The sequence below is a fragment of the Vicugna pacos genome, chromosome 20, assembly GCF_048564905.1.
Source record: "Vicugna pacos chromosome 20, VicPac4, whole genome shotgun sequence".
NCBI lineage: Eukaryota > Metazoa > Chordata > Mammalia > Artiodactyla > Camelidae > Vicugna > Vicugna pacos.
The window spans coordinates 22265486-22283649 of NC_133006.1; the positions used below are offsets into that span (position 1 = coordinate 22265486).

General features: G+C 45.4%; 1 protein-coding gene across 3 annotated transcripts; it reads right to left on the reverse strand.

The window, feature by feature from the left end:
* Positions 1 to 13736, reverse strand: KIFC1 (kinesin family member C1). 3 transcript variants are annotated; one of them, XM_015237543.3, is made up of 11 exons: positions 13486 to 13736; positions 7235 to 7372; positions 7007 to 7106; positions 6421 to 6474; positions 6242 to 6292; positions 5640 to 6040; positions 4198 to 4977; positions 3252 to 3542; positions 3079 to 3152; positions 2882 to 2957; positions 1 to 171 (listed from the first exon to the last, which is right to left on the reverse strand). In XM_015237543.3, exons 2-11 carry the CDS (start codon positions 7259 to 7261, stop codon positions 127 to 129), a joined length of 1899 nt encoding a protein of 632 aa, XP_015093029.1. In that variant the 5' UTR covers positions 7262 to 7372; positions 13486 to 13736; the 3' UTR covers positions 1 to 126. The 3 variants fall into 3 exon arrangements, with proteins under 3 accessions (XP_015093029.1, XP_015093028.1, XP_006202180.1); XM_015237542.3 differs by lacking the exon at positions 13486 to 13736 and adding an exon at positions 13292 to 13479 and having other exon boundaries at positions 5640 to 6037; XM_006202118.3 differs by lacking the exon at positions 13486 to 13736 and adding an exon at positions 13292 to 13479.
* Positions 13737 to 18164: the final 4428 nt, after the last annotated feature.

Consider the following 18164-nt stretch of genomic DNA (forward strand, 5'->3'; position numbering starts at 1 on the left):
AAAATGACCAAAAAAACTCTTCTTTATTTAATAGGCCCAGATACCACAGCACCCCCCAATAAAGAACCCCCCACCAGCCCCCCTTCCTCGCGCCCACACACACACACACAGGATCTAGCTCCGTCTTCATTTCCTGTTGGCCTGGGCAGTACCAATAACACACTGGTTCACCTGCAGACAGGGAGTTTAGATAGACAGGATTAAAAGGTTTTCGGAGTAACCAAAACAGTTTTCCCAGAATCACTTCCCAACTCCCAATAACAGGGCTGCCCTCAGACAATCCTGAAAAAGGGGCTCTGAAAGCAGGTTCTGTCTGGTCTCAGGTCTCCCATGCCCAGGAGGCACACTAGGTCTGGAAGAGGGGAAAAGGCCTGAGAAGGGATGGAGCAGAAGAAGAGCTTCCGTTTCTAGCAGTACAGTTAACTAGAGACTCCAAAGCCCTCCCACCACTAATGGTTTTAATAAGCTAGATGAAAGAAGTAACACTCATTTAGGAACCAAGGCTCTTTGGAGGATTAATAATTCCAAGTCTAAGGCAGGAAATGTACAAGATGGATCTGAAGTAAAGACTACTGGGGACCTGTCCTTTGACACAGGAGCCAAGCTGGAGCTTCCACTGGCCAAAGATGGGCAATTTGAGTATCAGAAAGAATAATGACTGCACAGGTTATATACCAAAAATACAGTTATCTGTAAAATGTTACCTCCCAGATAAAACCTCACTGTTTACCTTTGGAAGTTGCCAGGATATCAATTTATAATACTGAAAACTGACAAAGAATCTAGCATTTACCCTATCTTACCTATATGAACTGAATTTCAGAATAACCAAATAGATGGCAATGGAAGTTCTTTATAGAAGAATCATAACTAATAAGTGTAGAACAACTGAGAAAACCAGAAAACCATCATTTAAAAACTCCCCAGTAATAGTGGGGAGGGTATAGCTCAAGTAGTAGAGCACATGCTTAGCATACACAAGGCCCTGGGTTCACTCCCCAGTATCTCCTTTAAAAATAAATAAGTAAACCTAATTACCTTCCCCTCTCCTCACCCAAACAAACAGAGTAAAATTCCCCAATAATCGATCTAGATATCATTGTCTGATAAAATCACTAGGAGAAAAAGTTGATAGTTTTTAAATAGATAGATCAGGCTGGCAATACCCAAATCTGATGATCAATTTTCACATCATTAATGGAACAACTAGATATAAGGTGCCTCCTGATATGATGCAATAGAAAGTATATCACACCGTCTAAGTTTTCTTGCCAAAGAAATTTGAACCCAATTCAAATCAAACGTCTAAATCTAACTACCAGATAACAAGAACTGTGGAGGAAAGAGGAAGCAACCAGCCCAAATCCAGAATATGGTATATGCTATAGGACAAATGACCCTACTGCAACAAATAAATACTATAAAAGGGGGTGAGGTTATTATAGATTAAAAGAAACTTAAGAGACAATTTCAGCCAAGTGGAATAAGTGGCCCTTGCTTTGATCCTGATTGGAACAAACCTAATGTATAAAAGACATTTCTAAGGCGACTAGGAAATTTAACATAAACTGGGTATCAGAGGACATGAAAAAGTTCATGTTGTTGAGTGTTAATGATGTTGATAGAATTTTAATTGAAATTTAATTGAACTTACAAGATAGCAAGGGAAATTCTGACTAAAGTAGACCAGGGCAGGGTGCTAAGGTGGCTGACAACTTCCATGGTGGCAAGGGTGCAGCAGAAGGGCATGCCTGATCAGAGACCCTGAATAAAGCCAGAACCCACCGTAGGGATAATGAAAAATGGGAGAAAAAAATCACCCTCCAGAGGCAGACAGTAAAGAAACTTCCTGACTTAACTCTGGTGGAGGGAGCTTGAGTCTCCTAGAGAATTAAAGGCCATGGACACAGTTGACCCTTGTGGGGACTGGAGCCTGAATTCACACTATTTGGAGTAGTCTGAAAAACCTGTCTTTGATTCAGGAATCCCATTTAAGAATCTCTCCCTAGACAGTTAGATATAACTAAAAAAAAAAAAAAATTAAAAATGACATATGTACAGGGTTGGTCAACATGGCCTTGTTTGTAATAGAAAAAGGGTAGAAACAATCCAAGTGTCCAGTAGAGGGAACTGGTGGATAAACTTTGGTGCATCCACTCAGTGGAGTCCCAGCCAGATGTAAAAATAATGGGATGATCTCTGTGTGCTGGTGGCAAGCAATCCTGGGGCTGTCTTGTTAATCAAAAAAAAAAAAAAAAAAAAGGAAAAAAAAAAGGTGTAGGACAACATATATATGAAAGAGAGAGGGAGAGAGGTGTCTTATATAAGGAGGGAAAAGCACATGCATATTGCTTGTATTTGCAAAAAGAAACACTGGAAGGATAAGCAGAATGATAAATGATAAAAATGACTACCTCTACTAGGGCAGGTGGGGAGAATGGGGTAGATCAGGAGCTGTGGTAAAACTTCATTTGTTGGGGGTGGGGGAGGGTATAGCTCAGTGGTAGAAGGCATGCTTAGCATGCATAACATCTTGGGTTCAATCCCCAGTATCTTGATTTAAAAATAAATAAATAAATAAATAAACTTAATTTCCTCCCCCCTTAAAAAAATTTTAAAAAAAACCCCTCATTTGTTGTGTTTAGCTTTCTATATAGTTTTAACTTTTCAACTACCTATTTTTAAATACTTATTTTAAAATACCCAAAAGCCAATAGTTAAAAAAAAAAAAAAGATCCAAGTAGGTAGTGCTCCAGATGCCTGGCAAATGTAAATCCTTTCTGGATGAATGTCCCCCCTGGCCTGAAGGACAGAGAGTCAGGATGGAGAAGCCTACAACCACCAGGAGGCCTGACAAGGCTGGGATTGGTAGTGACTGCACCTTGGAGGCAAAGCGTAGGGAGTTGAGGGACTCGGAGACGTTCTCTTCTAGGGGAGAAATGTTCACGAACATGAGCCTGTGGAGAGAGAGAGGGGCCAGGCCCCAGTATCAGTGACCGGGCAGAGCTGGGACCAGGTCTCCACTGTTTCCCCTTTCCCACCTTTAACCGTAGTTCCCACCTGACCCCTTCCACTCACATCTTTGCGCTGCCACCCAGAGAGTTCTGCAACAGGTAGGTAAGCTTGCTGTTCCGGTAAGGCACGTGGGACTCCTAGAGGGTTGGGGGGACAGGTGATTACGACAGGGCAGGATTCAGCATGGCCAGCCCCAACCTCTCCCCAGGTTCCATCTGTCCCCACCCCATTCCTACCTTGTTGCTCAAGGCCATGATGACCAGCCCCAGGGTGGACAGGCTGCTGTTAATGGCCTGTGTTTCCCGAAGGCGCTCCCGCTCCCCAGGACCGAGGGCTAAGCCGGGGTCTAGCCGCTCGCTCCCAGCCAGGTCCACAAGACTGAGGGGTGCACCGCACTGCAGGCCTCGTCCAGTGTGTTCCCCAGAGATCTGCAGCTGGAACACACTGTGACTGCGTGATGACCGCTCGTTCTGGGCTGTGCGGGCTACAGCCCGGTTTTGGCGGGCCAGATGGAGCAGGGCCTCCACCTGGGGTTGGGGAGCAGCAAGAAGCAAAGGCGGGCAGGAAGTCAGTACATAGCGATGTCAGGTATGCAATGGATAAGACTCAGCACCTGCCCTCTTGGAGCTTCCTTTCTAGCCAGTGAAAGACAAAATAAATAAGTAAAATGCATAATATGTCTAAGAGAATTAAGGAGGAAAATAAAACAGAAAAATAAGAGTGTGTGAGGGTGGGGTAAGGGTTGTAATTTCAGATAGGATGGCCAGAGATGGCCTCAGTGCCTTAAAATCTTAAGGCAGCGAGGGAGCAAGCCATTCCAGGAGAAGAACATTCAGGCAAAAGAGATAGCAAGTGCAAAGGCCCTGACCCGAGAGTGTGACTAGTGAGCTGAGGAACAGGCAGGAGGCTAGCATGGCTGAGGAGCAGTAAGGAGAGTGGTGGGAAGTGAGACCTGAGATCAACAGGCAGGAGGCTAGTGGCATCCGCTTCAGCAGAAGCATCACTTCTCTCCTTGGTTCCTTGGTCCTATTAAGGCAGGTGCACCTCACCGGCCACCAGCCCAAACTGAACGTAGCACCTCATCCTTCAACTCTCTCCTGCTCCCTTCTCTGTCCACCTCCATCTTGTGTCACCCTGCCCACGTCTCCTCATTTTCCAGGCCTAGTGCCCCTCAGTGCTTACCTCTTTCTCACAGGAGACAGGAACATATCGGGCGTTGGTGACAGTGAGCTCCTCACTCCCCGGCCCTGCCCGGCGAATCTCGCACTCACCCACCTGGCCCTTCCGGGTCCCGGTGGCCAGCAGGTCTCGAACAGTCTCATTGTAGATCTCTACGTAACTTGCCACAAAGCTGTAGGTCCAGCCCTGGCCACTCAGCTCCTGGGCCACAGAGAAGAGATGCCGCAGGGCCCGAGGGATGAGCCCCTCCATCTGGGTGTCTCCCCCAGGCCCACCCTCCATGGTGAAGGTCTTGCCACTGCCTGTCTGGCCATAGGCAAAGATGCATACTGGGTAGCCATCCAGGGCTGACTGGACCAGCATGGAAATCTCCTCAAACACTTCGTCCTGTCCACTCCCTGGTGGGAATACCCGGTCAAAAGAGAAGTCATGGCGGGTGATGGGGGCTGGCGCCCCACTCAGGGTCCCACGCCGCTCGTCAGACCGGAAGAGGCTGAGTCGCGTTGGAGGATCAGATGGCCCGCCAGGCCCAGGAGGAAACAGGAGGAAGCCAGGGGGTGGGGTGGACTCCCCTGGAAGGACAGGGCGGACCCGGCAGAATACACGGATGTTGCCTTTGAGCTCCTGTAGTTGGTTGTGTAGCCGTCGGCGCTCCATCTCTAGCCCATGGAGACGTTCGTCCCGCTCAGCCAGTAAGGCCTCCTGGGCTGCAGTCTTCTGCTGCAGAGATGCCACCTCCGCTTGGCTGCCCGACAGAGCTGCCTCTGATGCCTGCAGCCTCCTCTGCCCAGAACAGAACAGGTGCAGAGGGTGAGATGCAATCAAGAATAAGAACAAGTCATGATGGGATAGGGGTGGGAATCAGGCTGGTCCCTGCCCCCAAGGACTTCACAATCTGATAAAGGAGGACACAAAAAAATCAGAATGATGGTACTAGAAGAGGAATGCTATGGGAATATCCAGAAGGGGCACGAGGAATATGATACCTAGGCTGACAACTGAAAGTACGGGAGTGACACACCAAGGGAAGGATGGAGCAGAGCAAGAATATCCCACAAAGAAGGAAGCGCATCTGCAAAATGCTGCATGGAGAACTGAGTCATTTGAGAGACTGCAAGTAACTCAATCTAGTTGGTGCTCACCAAGGAGTCAAGTGGGTGAGAAGAGGGAGAGAGAATGCATGAGGATTTCTAATCAGGAAAGACAGAAAGAAAGAGAGGGTGATGGAGAAACAGAGGAGACATAGATCCAGGGGGAGCAATGAAAACAGCCAGGACAGGGTGAAGTGGGACAGAAAGCACGACAGTCAGGAGCGGGCTGGGGTGCAGAAGGGTAGAGGACAGCCGTGTAATGCTGGAGAGACATGGTCAGAGGTTCTGAGCCCAAAGTGACTTCAGGGTAACCTAGAAAGAAGGGTCAGCGTTAGGTGAAAATCTGGCCCTTACCTCCTGCTCTTCCAGCCGGGCAGCCAGGCCTCTTCGCTCCTCCTGCAATCCCAACTGTTCTTTCTGGAGCTCCTGCACTAGGCCCTCCTGCGTGCCTAGCCGCTCTTCCAGCTCTAGGACACGGGCACTCAGGTTCCCCAGCTCCTGCTGGCCCTGCTCGGCCTGAGTCCGGACCCTAGCCAACTCCTCTTCCAGCGTCCTCCGCTCTGCCCCCAGGGCCGTGGCCTGTTGCTGGGCCTCCCTGAGCTGGTCTCGCAGCTGTTGGTTCTCCTGGGCCAGCATCTGAGTCCTCTCACGGCAGCACTTCAGCTCTGCGTTTAGGTCACATAACTGACCCTTTAAGTCCCAGGCTGGACGTTTGCCGGGCTTCTTCCCTCCCACCATTGGAGGAGCAGCTGCTGCTAAGATGGGCAGAAGAGACAAAGGTCAGGAAGTCCTGGCCTTCTACCTCTCCTCCCTCCTAGCTTTTCAGGGCTCCACACCTAAGGCCACATCTCCTTCCCTTCCAGACAGGGAAGAGACCAGAAGGATTTTTCTGGGTACTCACCGTCTCCTCTTCCCTATCCCAGACTCTCACCCAATGATTATATTTTGTCACTTACTGCTAGGCTTCTGGGCAGGAACAGCAGGGCCTGGCTTCTGATTCTTCAACACTAGAGAAATGGGAGGCAACATACAGAATTACAGCACCAGTGTCCCTCCACTTCCATCATTCTCCCTTTCCACACAGACATGTATTACACAAGATCCCATCTCAGCCCCAGCTCTTAAGCACCGTTACCTGTGGCGACAGCTGTGGAACATCGGGGTCCTGTCTTTTTGGGAACTTTTGGAGCTGCCAGGAGATGGGAGAGAAGAAAAGCAGAGTCGTGATTCTCAGGGTGGCATGTACTCTGGCTGGGCCAGTGGCAGAGGGGTTGCTTTTTCAGAAGATTAGAAATAACATAACTTCCCTCTTCCCGAGTTGGAACAACTCTAAAGATATCCTTCCTAGGACCAACATGCCAAGAGACAAGCTGGACCAAGATACGTAAGAAGAGCAGGAGGGGGAAGAATCATGTGTAAAGGATGCTGCCATTTGTGTAAAAAATGTTGGGGAACATGCCCATATCTGCTGGAATACCCGTAGACTATCCCTGGAAGGACACAGAGTTGCCCCATGGGGAGGGAAGCTGGGTGGCTCGAGTACACGGGCAGGAGGGAGATTATTCACTGTATATAACACCTTTAGTGCCTCTGGAATTTTTAAACAAGTGAAATGTATTACCTATTCAAAATAAGCTAAAAATGAAAGAAAAGAAAAGTAAAAAGTGAATTAAAGAGAACCGGCCTTGTGCTCTTGGCCTCTGTCCACCCCTGGAGCCCACCTGCGGTCTGGCCTTGTGTCGGTGGCACTGTGGTGAGGACCGGCGCTCTGGGGCGAGACGTGGCAATTTTGGTTGTTGTGCCCAGGCCTCGTGTCCTTTTCTGGGGGAAAGACAAGGGTGGGTTGGAATCCATAGTTACCCTCCCTGATTGTTTTACAAAGACACAGACACACACGCACACACACACATACCCGCCTACGCGCATGCGGATTTCCAAAGCCAGCTCACCTTCTCAGGCTCCAAGGCATCCTCCATCTGGTCAGGCCCCCTCTTACGCCTGCTTCCTGGGAGAGGCAGCCGGGAAGCCACCTTCACCAGGGGTCTCTTCAGCTCTATGTTCCCCTTCACTTCCAGCAAGGGGGACCTCTGCTGGGAAGAGAGAGACCCTGAAGACAATACTCTGGGACCCAAATGTTCTAAGAACTCCCTTTTTTGCCCCCTGCCCCCACCCCCTACAGCCTAATTCTCAATATTGCTGCCAACAAGCATCAGCTGAGAACCTCTTGTGCCACCAACTGGGGCTCACAGATTATGTGCCAGCCAAAAACCACGGAGAGAGGGGGGAAAGAACACAAAAGAGGGGGCATTCTCAAAGCGAAAAGCCAGACAGATATAGGACTTCAGCTAACATTAAGGGTAGTACTGAAACAAGCAGAGAAAAAGCAACACTCCTTGTGGAAGGCAAAATCTTAAGCTGCACATAGGATGGCTGGGAAACCAACAGAGAGAGTTGGAAGATACACAAGGCTGAAGACTGGGTGGGAGGAGCAGGTAAAATTTATTAGGCACTGTTTTAAATGCTTTATATGGATCCATGTACTTACTCCTCACAGCAGCCCCCTGAGGAGCTGCTATTATTAGCCTCATTTTGCAGAGGAGGGAAGGAAGGCACTGAGGGGTAAAATAGCTCTTCTGAGGCCATCAGCTGAGTGAAAGGCAGAGTCAGGGTTAGAATCTAGACAGTCTCATTCTGGAGGCCGTGTTTGTTTATGTATTTGTTTGTTTTTTCATTGAAGTCTAGTTGATTTACAATGTTGTGTTAGTTTACGGTGTACAGAAAGTGATTCAGTTCTTTCTCTCTCTATATATTATATTATCAGATTCTTTTTTCAGATTTTTTTCCATTATTATAGGTTATTACAAGATACTGAATATAGTTCCCTGTGCTACACAGTAAGACTTTGTTGGTTATCTACTTTATATAAAGTAGTATGTATCTGTTAATCCCAAACTCCTAATTTATCCCTCCCACTGGAGGCCGTGTTTTTAACCTCTAGACCACACTGCCTTGCAGGGCACTGATGCCAAGCTAGGAGGTAGTTTAGGCTTTAGCCCTGCATATGTGGAGAGCTAGGTACAGTTTCTGATCAGGCATGTGAAAAATATACGAGAGAGCCTACTGTGAATAATAATAATGAGCTGTATATAAGCTGACTTGCCTGGAGAAGATTAGAAGGTAGTAGCCATGACCAGTTTCAAGAGCACCTAAGTATAGGTATGAGGTGGGGGCAGAGGGAAAGAAAGATCCGCTCCTCTAAGCAGCCCAGTTCGGTGCCTGGGGACTATGTCCACCCTATGGTGAGTCCTACCTGGGGTAACCAACCATTCTGGTTTGCCACAAACTGGGGGTTTCTTGGGACACAAGTATTTGTCCTAAAACCAGTTCACGCCTATGCAAACCAGGGTAAGTGGTCACCGTATTCCTATTCCACCATTAGGAAAGCTCCATGTGTGGAATCAACTTGCCAGTTTTCACTATAAGTAACACTTAATGCCAAGGCCAGTCTCACTCTGCCATTCAGTTTACTTCATTCATTCAATATTTACAAAGTGCCTGTGATATGCCAGAAAATGATCTGGATTCTGGAGTAACAGATGTTGTCCCTGCCCTCAGGATGCTCATGGGACAGCAGAGGAAGAGAAGCATTTAAAGAGATAATTAAATCTTTACTGAGTGCTATCATAAAAGGATCCCAAAGGAGGGGGTGGGCATCCAGTTTGGACAGGGAGACTGTCAAGGCACAATTCTGAAAGGTTGGCTTAATGGGCTTAGGCAGAAAGCAAGGAGGGGTGCATGCGAGGAACGACAAATTATTCTGTTCAAATGAACACAGGGATGTACACAGATGAAAACACAGGCAGAAGGGAAAAGACTGCGGCAGTCAGTATGCCGAGATAGAGAGTCTGGGATTTATTGGTGGCAAGAGGGACCCTGATGTTTTTTCAGTCAGGAGAATAGTATGACTAGATTTGAACTGAAAAAATGAACTGTTAGCAATGCAAGATTGAATGGAAATAAAAGATGAGGGTTATCACAGGCAGTGGGATGGCATCCTTCCTTCCTTCATCCATCCATTCATTCATTCAACAAGGATTCATTGCACTAGGTTTGTTGAATGACTGTTCTGGACCAGACGCTGTTCTAGGCCCTGAGGCAAGAGTAATAAATGTAAAGTCCCTGCCTTCTCAGAGCTTACTTACTAGGGCAGCCTTTCCAAGCTGGGGGTACAAAAGCATTAAGCTCTACAGAAAATGATCTGTTTTCTCAGTTCTCCCAAGGATATAAACAGATCTTACTATTCTAGGTGCCTAAGAGAGAAGTTAATTCACTAGATATAAAGGATGCCTTAGGATATTAGAGTTTAATTCTCATGGAATTCAGCTGGGAGGGTATGTTCTATGAGTTTGAAGGCTAAGCAGAAATCCATCAAAGAGAATTCCGGGCAGTGGGCAGGCAGCAGAGGGGCTGGATTACTGAAACCAAGTACTGACCTAACAGGGAGCTGGATTAGGGGAAGGAGGTAGAGCGCAGGCAGTGAGGGAGATGGAGGAGTCCAGGCTGACTCCAAGGTGCCTGCCATGGTGCCATTAGCCAAGATCACAGGCAGAAAAGCTGGGTTTGTTGTCTTTTGTTTTTTAATTAAACTTTTCATTTTAAAATCATTGCAGATTCACAGGCAGTTGTAAGAAATAATCTGGAAAGATCTGAGAGTACCTGAAGGGCTAGTTTTTAAGAAATACTAAATTCAACTTTGGGAAAGTGAGGCTGAGCTACCTGTGATACAAAGAGATATATTCAAGGACGTTCACAGAGCATCACTATAGAGAAAACTCTGAAACATTGTGATATCTTGGTTTTTTAAATTTTGTTGTTTTATTGCTTTTCCTTACGTTAGACTATTAGCATCACAAGAACATATCTGTTTTGTTCACAACTATATATAACCAGAGTGCCTGGTACAATGTCAGCTACACAGCAGGACTTAATACAGTTTTAAAGAAATGAAATTAGATGTCTACCAGCAGGGAAATACTTGAACTTTGATACATCCAAACCATTGGCTCCTATACAAATAAAAAGGAAAAAAAAAAAAAAAGGAGGTGGCATTCTTTTTCCTGCCACCTGCAGAAATATGTACAAAGAATGCTTATTTTAATTCAGTTAAATCAAATGTAGTATGAAACCCCAATTTTTCTTTAAGGATTTCAAACACTGAATTTTGGGGGGGAAGGTTTAGCTTAGTGGTAGAGCTCATGCTTAGCGTGCACGAGGTCCTGGGTTCAATCCTCAATACTTTCATTAAAATAAACAAACAAACAAATCTAACCTCCCCCCCAAGTAAATAAAACAGAGGGGAAAAAAACCCACTGAATTTTAAAATAACCTGTGCCCTTCGTTCTCTCTACACTATCATAGTGGGTCTACTAAAGACGTATCTCCCTGGGATTTGTGTGGGTTCAGAAAATGTGTTCAAAGGTTTGTTAATTCAGGACAACTCCACAGAGTGCAGTATTTATTTTTCTCCCCTCTATAAAGCTAGACATGATGGCTCCCAACTTTCCACAATAAGCATAAGCACTTAACCTTCTATAAAAACAGCTTTTCATTGAACCCCTCCTGGAAATACCCACTTCCCAGGATTAGGGATGGTTGCCCTGTTGCTAAGGCAACCCCTCCACATGCGCATCACACCTCTCACCTACTCAGGAACAGAGTTCCAGCAATCCTTTCTTCTCTCCTCTACACCATCACTTTGATTTTCTCCTGGATCATTCCAATCACCATACAACACGTGCTATTATTGCTTCCAACCTAAAAGCGTTTTTCTCTCCTAAACCTGTCCCAATCAGGCTTTCACTCCCACCATTCCACCGAAACTGCTCTCGAGGTCACGAGTAACCCTGTGTTGCTAAATCAGTTCTTCATCTTTGTGTTTCTTGACCCCTCAGCAGCATTTGATAAAACTGTTCACTCCTCTTCCTTAATATACTCTCTTAATTTAGCTTCTGAGAGACCATCCCCTCTTGGCTTTCCTACCTCACTGGTAGATCCTCTTCATCTCTCCAAACTTTCACGGTGGTCTCTCTATTCTCTATCTACACTTAGTCCATTCCCATGGCTTTAGATACCCTCATATGCTGACAACTCCCAAATGTCTATCTCCAGCCCAGACCTTGCCCAGAAACTCAAATGGAACTGCCTTCCCAATGTCTCCACCTGGAAATCTAATCGGCACTTCAAACTTAAGACATCCAATCTGACCTCCTGATGTCCAACCCTCCTTCAAATTTCCTCTACTTGCAGCTTTCTCCATCTCAGTTGATATAATTCCATCTTTCAGTAGCTCAAGCTAAACACTCAAAGTCCTCTCATTCCCTTACATATGACACCTAACATCAGCAAACGTGGCCGACTCTATCTTCCAAATCTATCCAGAATCTGACCACCAGTTACTACTTCCACTGCTACTACCATGATCCAAGTCACCTTCATCTCTCACCTAGATTACCATACTCCACTGGTTCTCAACTAGGGGTGACTTTACTCTGGAGACATTTTGATGTTCATGATTAGGTATGGGTTGTTACTGGCATCTAGTGGGTAAAAGCCAGGAGTGCTGCTAAACATCACACAATGTACAGGACAGCCCCCAACAATACAATGTCAATAATGTGAAAGTTGAGAAAAACTGCCCCATTCCTAACGGGCCTCCTTGTTTCTATCCTTGCTCCCTTATAGTCTAGAGTAGCTGCTAGAGTGGTCTTCTTAAAATGTTAAGACAGATCTTGTCTCTCTTTGCTTGAAACCATCCAATGATTCCTCATCTTACTGGGAGTAAAAGTCAAAGTCCTCACAATGGCACCTGCAAGAAGCAATGGGATCAACAACCTCCCATCTCGGTTACCTGACTTCCCTTCCCACAACTTCCCACTCCATTCCATTTCCACCTCACTCCATTCTTAATGGAGCTTACTAAAACCACCCTACTTAACCGTCTAACCAACCTGCCAGTTGGCCTCCCCTCCCCCTCTTAATCTGCTCAATTTTTGCCTTTTCTCCATAGCACTTATCACCTTCGTAACAGTATCATATAATTTACTTATCACATATGTCTGCCTTCCAATAGAATGGCAGCTCCATGACAGAGATCTCTGCCTGTTCACTGCTGCGCCTCAAGCACATAGTCATAGTGCCCAGTAAATAGTTGATGATGAATAGATATGAGAAGGCTTCTATTATTTTTCACTGTCACATCACACTGCTCCGCCCTCTGGCTGGCAGGATACAAAGTATCTCTTCAAGTTGAAACTTGACTTTGGATAAATCTGAATAGGAAATACTAGTAAACAGGATTCGTGGAGGAGCCCTTTTCTGACACCAGAAGTCAATCCACTCTCACTGTCACAAACACAGCTCTCTCCACGGGAGAGGGGAGGCTGCAGGTGGTTGTGCGGTGCAGAAGGGCGCTGATAAGAGAAGAAACTAAGTTATCTAGTTCCACTGAGCAGAGATCTCTACAAAACCTGGGGAAGGAGAGAGAATGAGGAGTACTTCAGGACACATCACTCTCTCTCTCCCCTTCCTACACCTCAAAGCGGCAGTAAAGAGGTGACACAAAAGGACGTCAGCAGGGTCACGGCCTCAGCACCATTTCCCCAGAGGTACAGGTCATCTCAGACCTCACCCTTCTCAATAACACACTGCAATAATACGTAGGAATGGACAGATGGGAATGTGTCCAGACAAGCCTGAGAATTCGAAATGGAAAATCCTGGAAACACGAAAGCGAGCAAGGGCGCAGGGGACTCTAGGATGCTGAGGGAAGGCAGGTAGACTTGCCCTCTGACCTCCTGGGACTGCTCCCTGCCTTCTCCACTCTCCATTCCTCATCCTCGTCAACCTTGTGAGGGTGCTTGGATCTTGACCCTCCGGGATTCGGGAGCTCATCAGCACGTCTGCATCGGCAGCGGCCAGCTGTCGTCCCCGCGCCGGCCCCTACTCACCTGCGGCTCCATGTCCAGCTCCGTGCCACACACGCCGGGGAAGCGCAATGGAAGAGGACAGGGGGCCAAGGCTCCCGGGACCTGCGTTCTCTCGCCAGCTCGCGACACAGAGCACGCGCGCTCGGGCCTTCGGCGCTGCCAGCTCCGCGCCACACCCGCCACTTTTGAATTTTAACGGCCGCTACCCTTCTCACCTCGCTCCGCACGCAGGGGCCAATCGTCGCCGTCACCACAGCCGAGGGCCAATCGCAGCGCCCTCCGCCTCCCTAGGCCACACCCCTCCCAGCCAGCTCTTTCTCTTTCCTGCTTCCCCGGCGCAGGAGAGGCAGGCGGTTTAGTCACACTTCCGGCTCCACTTTTCCTTGTCTTACCCAACCCGTCTTTTAGCAGCAGTCGCACTGGACTTCCGCTCGGCTCCCGGCCGCCGCTCCGTGCGTCAGAAATTGCCTGGAGCACGCCGCCGGAACATAACTGGTGTAGGGGCGGGGACGCTGAAAAAAAGGAATCACGCGTGCGCAAACAAGGACCCGAGCAAGGCGCGGGGTGGGGCGAGCGCCCCGTAGCGACGACAGTAGGAAGCGCACTCGTTAGCTAGTCAGAACTGGATCGTTGTGATTGAGGCTGTAGCGCACGGCATCCCTGCGACTTAAAACCGATCCCGGAAGTGGAATTGGATCCTCCGCGCTGATATGAGTGGCCGAGTCTGCCCATTCACCGGTCACTTTGGCACTTCTCACCAAACTTAGGGACCTTTAATACAGCTTGGCGCTCCATGGAAGCCCGACAATGGGGATTCGAGGCCCAGAGGAAGAGGATTTTTCTCTGCAGTCATCCGCCTCACCCTGCCTCCTATGTCCTGGGCGCAGTTCTTGGTGCTGGAGAACTGGCTTGGGGTCCCTCGGTGCCTAGAACCTGTGCAGGGTTTACTACTTCCGTTTATGAAGTAGTTTATGCTTTTCAAGCTAATTGCACGTGCATGATCTCTTTTAATAATCGCTAAGTTCACTGAGCTCTTACTGTGTGTCAAATGCTTTGTGTTTCTTATCTGCAAGCCCCGTGAAGGAGACAAGTTTAGAAAGATTAAGTAACAAGTTCAAGGTCACACTGCTGTTTGGGAATGGATCTAGATTCCATTAGCTTTCAAAATCCAAGCTATATCGGTTATCTCATACTACTAATAATCTTAGTAACAAAAACAGTAACTCCTTACCTATGAATAATTTGCAGAGTGGTTCTACTACATTTACTCAGCTGAGTTTCCAACCAATCCTGGGACTAGACAGGACAGGGATCTGATTTATGAGACGGAAAGGCAGGGAACTAAGGGATTTGGCCTGGTGCATAATTGGAGATTGGCCGAACTGGAACTCAAGCCACCCATCTTCTATTATTTAATTTGGATTCAGACGTGCTTGGGGAGGGGAGCAGACTGAAAACCCAGTCATCATCCCCCAGCCTTCGGAGTCCTAGGAAACCTACAAGAAGCAAGAGCTTAAAGAGTGAGGAATGAGGGAGGAAACGGGCGAGGACCAACGTTTAATGGATGGGTAGGGAGAACTGAGAGAAGAAACCCAAGAAGAAATGTATAGCAAAAGACATTTATCAAAGTTAAACAAATGTTAGACTAGGAGAAATACGGGCATTAAAGAAGAAAAAGTTTATTCATCTTAATTGATGCAAGTGACTCAAACTATTCAACATCCATTGATATTAAAGAAAAAAACCGTAACATGATAAAGGACATCTTCAAAAATCTAACAGCACACAGCACAATAATGGTGAAGTGTTGAAACCATTTCTCTTAAGATGAGGAACAAGGCAAGAATACCTGCTGTCAATAATCCTAGTCAATACAATAATGGAAGTTTTAGACAGTCCATAAACAACAGCAAATATATAAAAATTGGGAAGAAACAAGTATGTGAGTATCACAGAGGAAATTTTGCATGTGTAGCAACCCCAAAAGAAAATTCAGATAGAATTGATAAGTGAGTTTAGCAAGGCTGCTGCATTACAAAATCAACATAGAATAGTATTAATGTGTAAAATCTTTTGCATTTCTATCATCAGCAACCATCTGTTAGAAAATAACTTTTAAAATGTGCCATTCAGAATACTACTCACCAATAGAAAAGAATGAAATAATGCCATTTGCAGCAACATGGATGGACCTAGAGATTATCATACTAAGTGAAGTACGTCAAAGAAAAATATCTTATGATATCACTTACATGTGAAATCTAAAATATAATACAAATGAACTTATTTGCAAAACAGAAACGGACATAAAGAACAAACTTACGGTTACCAAAGGGGAAATGGGTGGGGAGGGATATAGTAGGAGTTTGGGGTTACCAGATACAAACTACTATATATATAAAATAGATAAACAACAAGGTCCTACTGTATAGCACAAGGAATTATATTCAATATCTTGTAATAAACCATAATGGAAAAGACTATGAAAAAGAATATATATGTATAACTGAATCACTTTGCTGTATACCTGAAACTAACACAACATTGTATGTCAACTATATTCAATTTAAAAAAAAAAACTTAGAACAACAGAATTAATAATTTAAAACATGTCGACTCTTACATCCTAAAATTTATGAATATGTGTATTACTAAGAAAATATACAAAACAAGTCTCAAAAATGTTTTACAAGTATAGTTAAAACCATATTATCTGAAAAATACTGTTAGAAGAACATAACTACCGTTAGGTCTGAAGTGCACCATTAGCCTTTTGTTCCCCAAAGAAAGAAGCCTTTGGGGGTGAGAAAAAAAAGCCTCTGTATTGTCTAGGAGGAGTAGGAAGTGAAGACCAAGATGACACGAACACCAGGCAGCCCTAAGTGTGCCAGGGCAGGGAGGAGTACTTTCACATTTTGCATCGTATGAATATATTACACCAAAAGATAAATAGAATGAAAAGAAACTGAGAAGAATGAAATATGTTTTCCTAACAAACTGGACTCTTATATATTATTGCTGGGAGTATAAATTGGTACTTCTTTCCTAGAAGTTCAAGAAACTTGGGGGGAGGGTACAGCTCAGTGGTAGAGTGCATGCTGGGCATGTACAAGGTCCTGGGTTCAAGCCCCAGTACTTCCATTAAAAAAAAAAAGTTCAGGAAACTTGAAAGTACCAACACCTCTTAATGTATCACTCCAATTTAAGAATTTAGTTTAAGGAAATAATTGGAAATGTGCATAAAAGATTTACATAAGCAGAGTACTGGAAACAACCAAAATGTTCACCAGTGGATGATTATTAAATAGGAGATGACAAAACTATATTATGCAATGTAAGTTGAACTTATATATGTTTATAATAACATGTATGTATTACATATAATATATATATTAGGAGCAATGCATCTACTGTGTATGCTGCTGCTGGTGATTCAACCCTGAGCCAGAATCGACATGACCCTGCCCTTAGGGAACTTAACAATCAAATGAAGAGGCAGATGTGAAACACACAGCCACATCATTCAGTGTATGATTGTAAAACGAGATGGATTCAATGAAAGCAAGGCATTTGAGAACATGTGGAATATAATGTGGCCACTGAAAATTGTGATTTTGAAGACTCTTCAGTAACAGGTGTGGCATGAAAATTTTTACAAAATAAAAGACTAATTCAGTCTTGATTCAAATCAGTTACAGGTCACAGTGATATCTAATAGGAAACATTGCAAGAAAAGAACTTTGCTGACATGAAGTCTGGAGAGGTTCAGGTACAGGTATAGGTATAGGTTTTAATGAGATATAATGGAAAAGAATCTGAAAAAATATAGATATGTATGTATGTGTATAACTGAATTGCTTTGCTGTACACCTGAAACTAACACTGTAAATTGACTACACTTCAATAAAAAAATAAGAATTAAAAAAAAAGTTTCCTTGAGACCAAGGAGTAAATACCCCTCCAAAATGATATCAATTGACATGTTTTTGAGGACACAAAAGTCAGACGGGGGACGCTGGAAAATTCCTGTTTGCGTTTTTCTACCCAAAGACTAATAGAGATTTTTCTGTCCATGTGGTAATTATTTCCCCAGTGGTTTTCTCAGAAAGGTAAGAGAACTCCTGGCATTAACTCCAAACAGATGGCTGGAGCCTCTTCTGTCATCTCTTTGTTCCTCTCCCTGCTCTCCCAAACTATCCAAATCCAGCCAAAGGCACAGATCTAAACTGGGAGGGGAAGCAAGACTAGGGCTGAGAATGGCCATGTGGCACTGGGCTTGAGGACACCTTCAGAATCCAGGCATCATCCGTGTTTCATCTCAAGCTGAACAGGAATATTATTTCTAACCATGTATCACAAGATCCCACTACAACAAACCACAATGAATGAAGGTCCTGGAGAGTTTCTCATAATGGAAATGTTCATATCTAGACTTAGAAAAAATTGGTCATTTAAGTGAGCTAGAGGTTTGATTAGAAGAAAGAAATTTGGTTTTCTCTATTCTAATGTCATGTCTTTAATGGGAAATGGAAAGTGTTGGAAGGTGCCCAGGGGGTCTCTGGGTGCCCTCTCTTCTTCCAGGTCCCTGCCTTAGCCATGAAGAGCCCCACCCTAGGCCCAGTTGCCAAGGAGGCATCACTCACCACCACCACACCCCCATCTGTGTGGACAGGCCTTCCAGGAGACAGCCACTCCCTATGTAAGGTCCATTACCACTCCAAAAACCAGTGTCAAAGATCCAGTGAAGATACACCCTTTAAAATAGGTCTAGGGAACCACCTTCCTTTGTCTAACCACTGGTCCTCAGAAAAACCTAGTTATAAAAGAAAAATCAGTGTTAACATCTTGCTTCATTTTTATGCAAGGTGCAAATTTAGTGTGAGACACACTTATT

Coding starts and splice junctions, on each gene's coding strand:
- KIFC1 (XM_006202118.3), bottom strand. Junction 6,475..7,006: donor GACACAAGGCCAGACCGCAG/GTGGGCTCCAGG, acceptor ATCTCCTGGCAG/CTCCAAAAGTTCCCAAAAAG. Junction 3,153..3,251: donor TCATGGCCTTGAGCAACAAG/GTAGGAATGGGG, acceptor CCAACCCTCTAG/GAGTCCCACGTGCCTTACCG.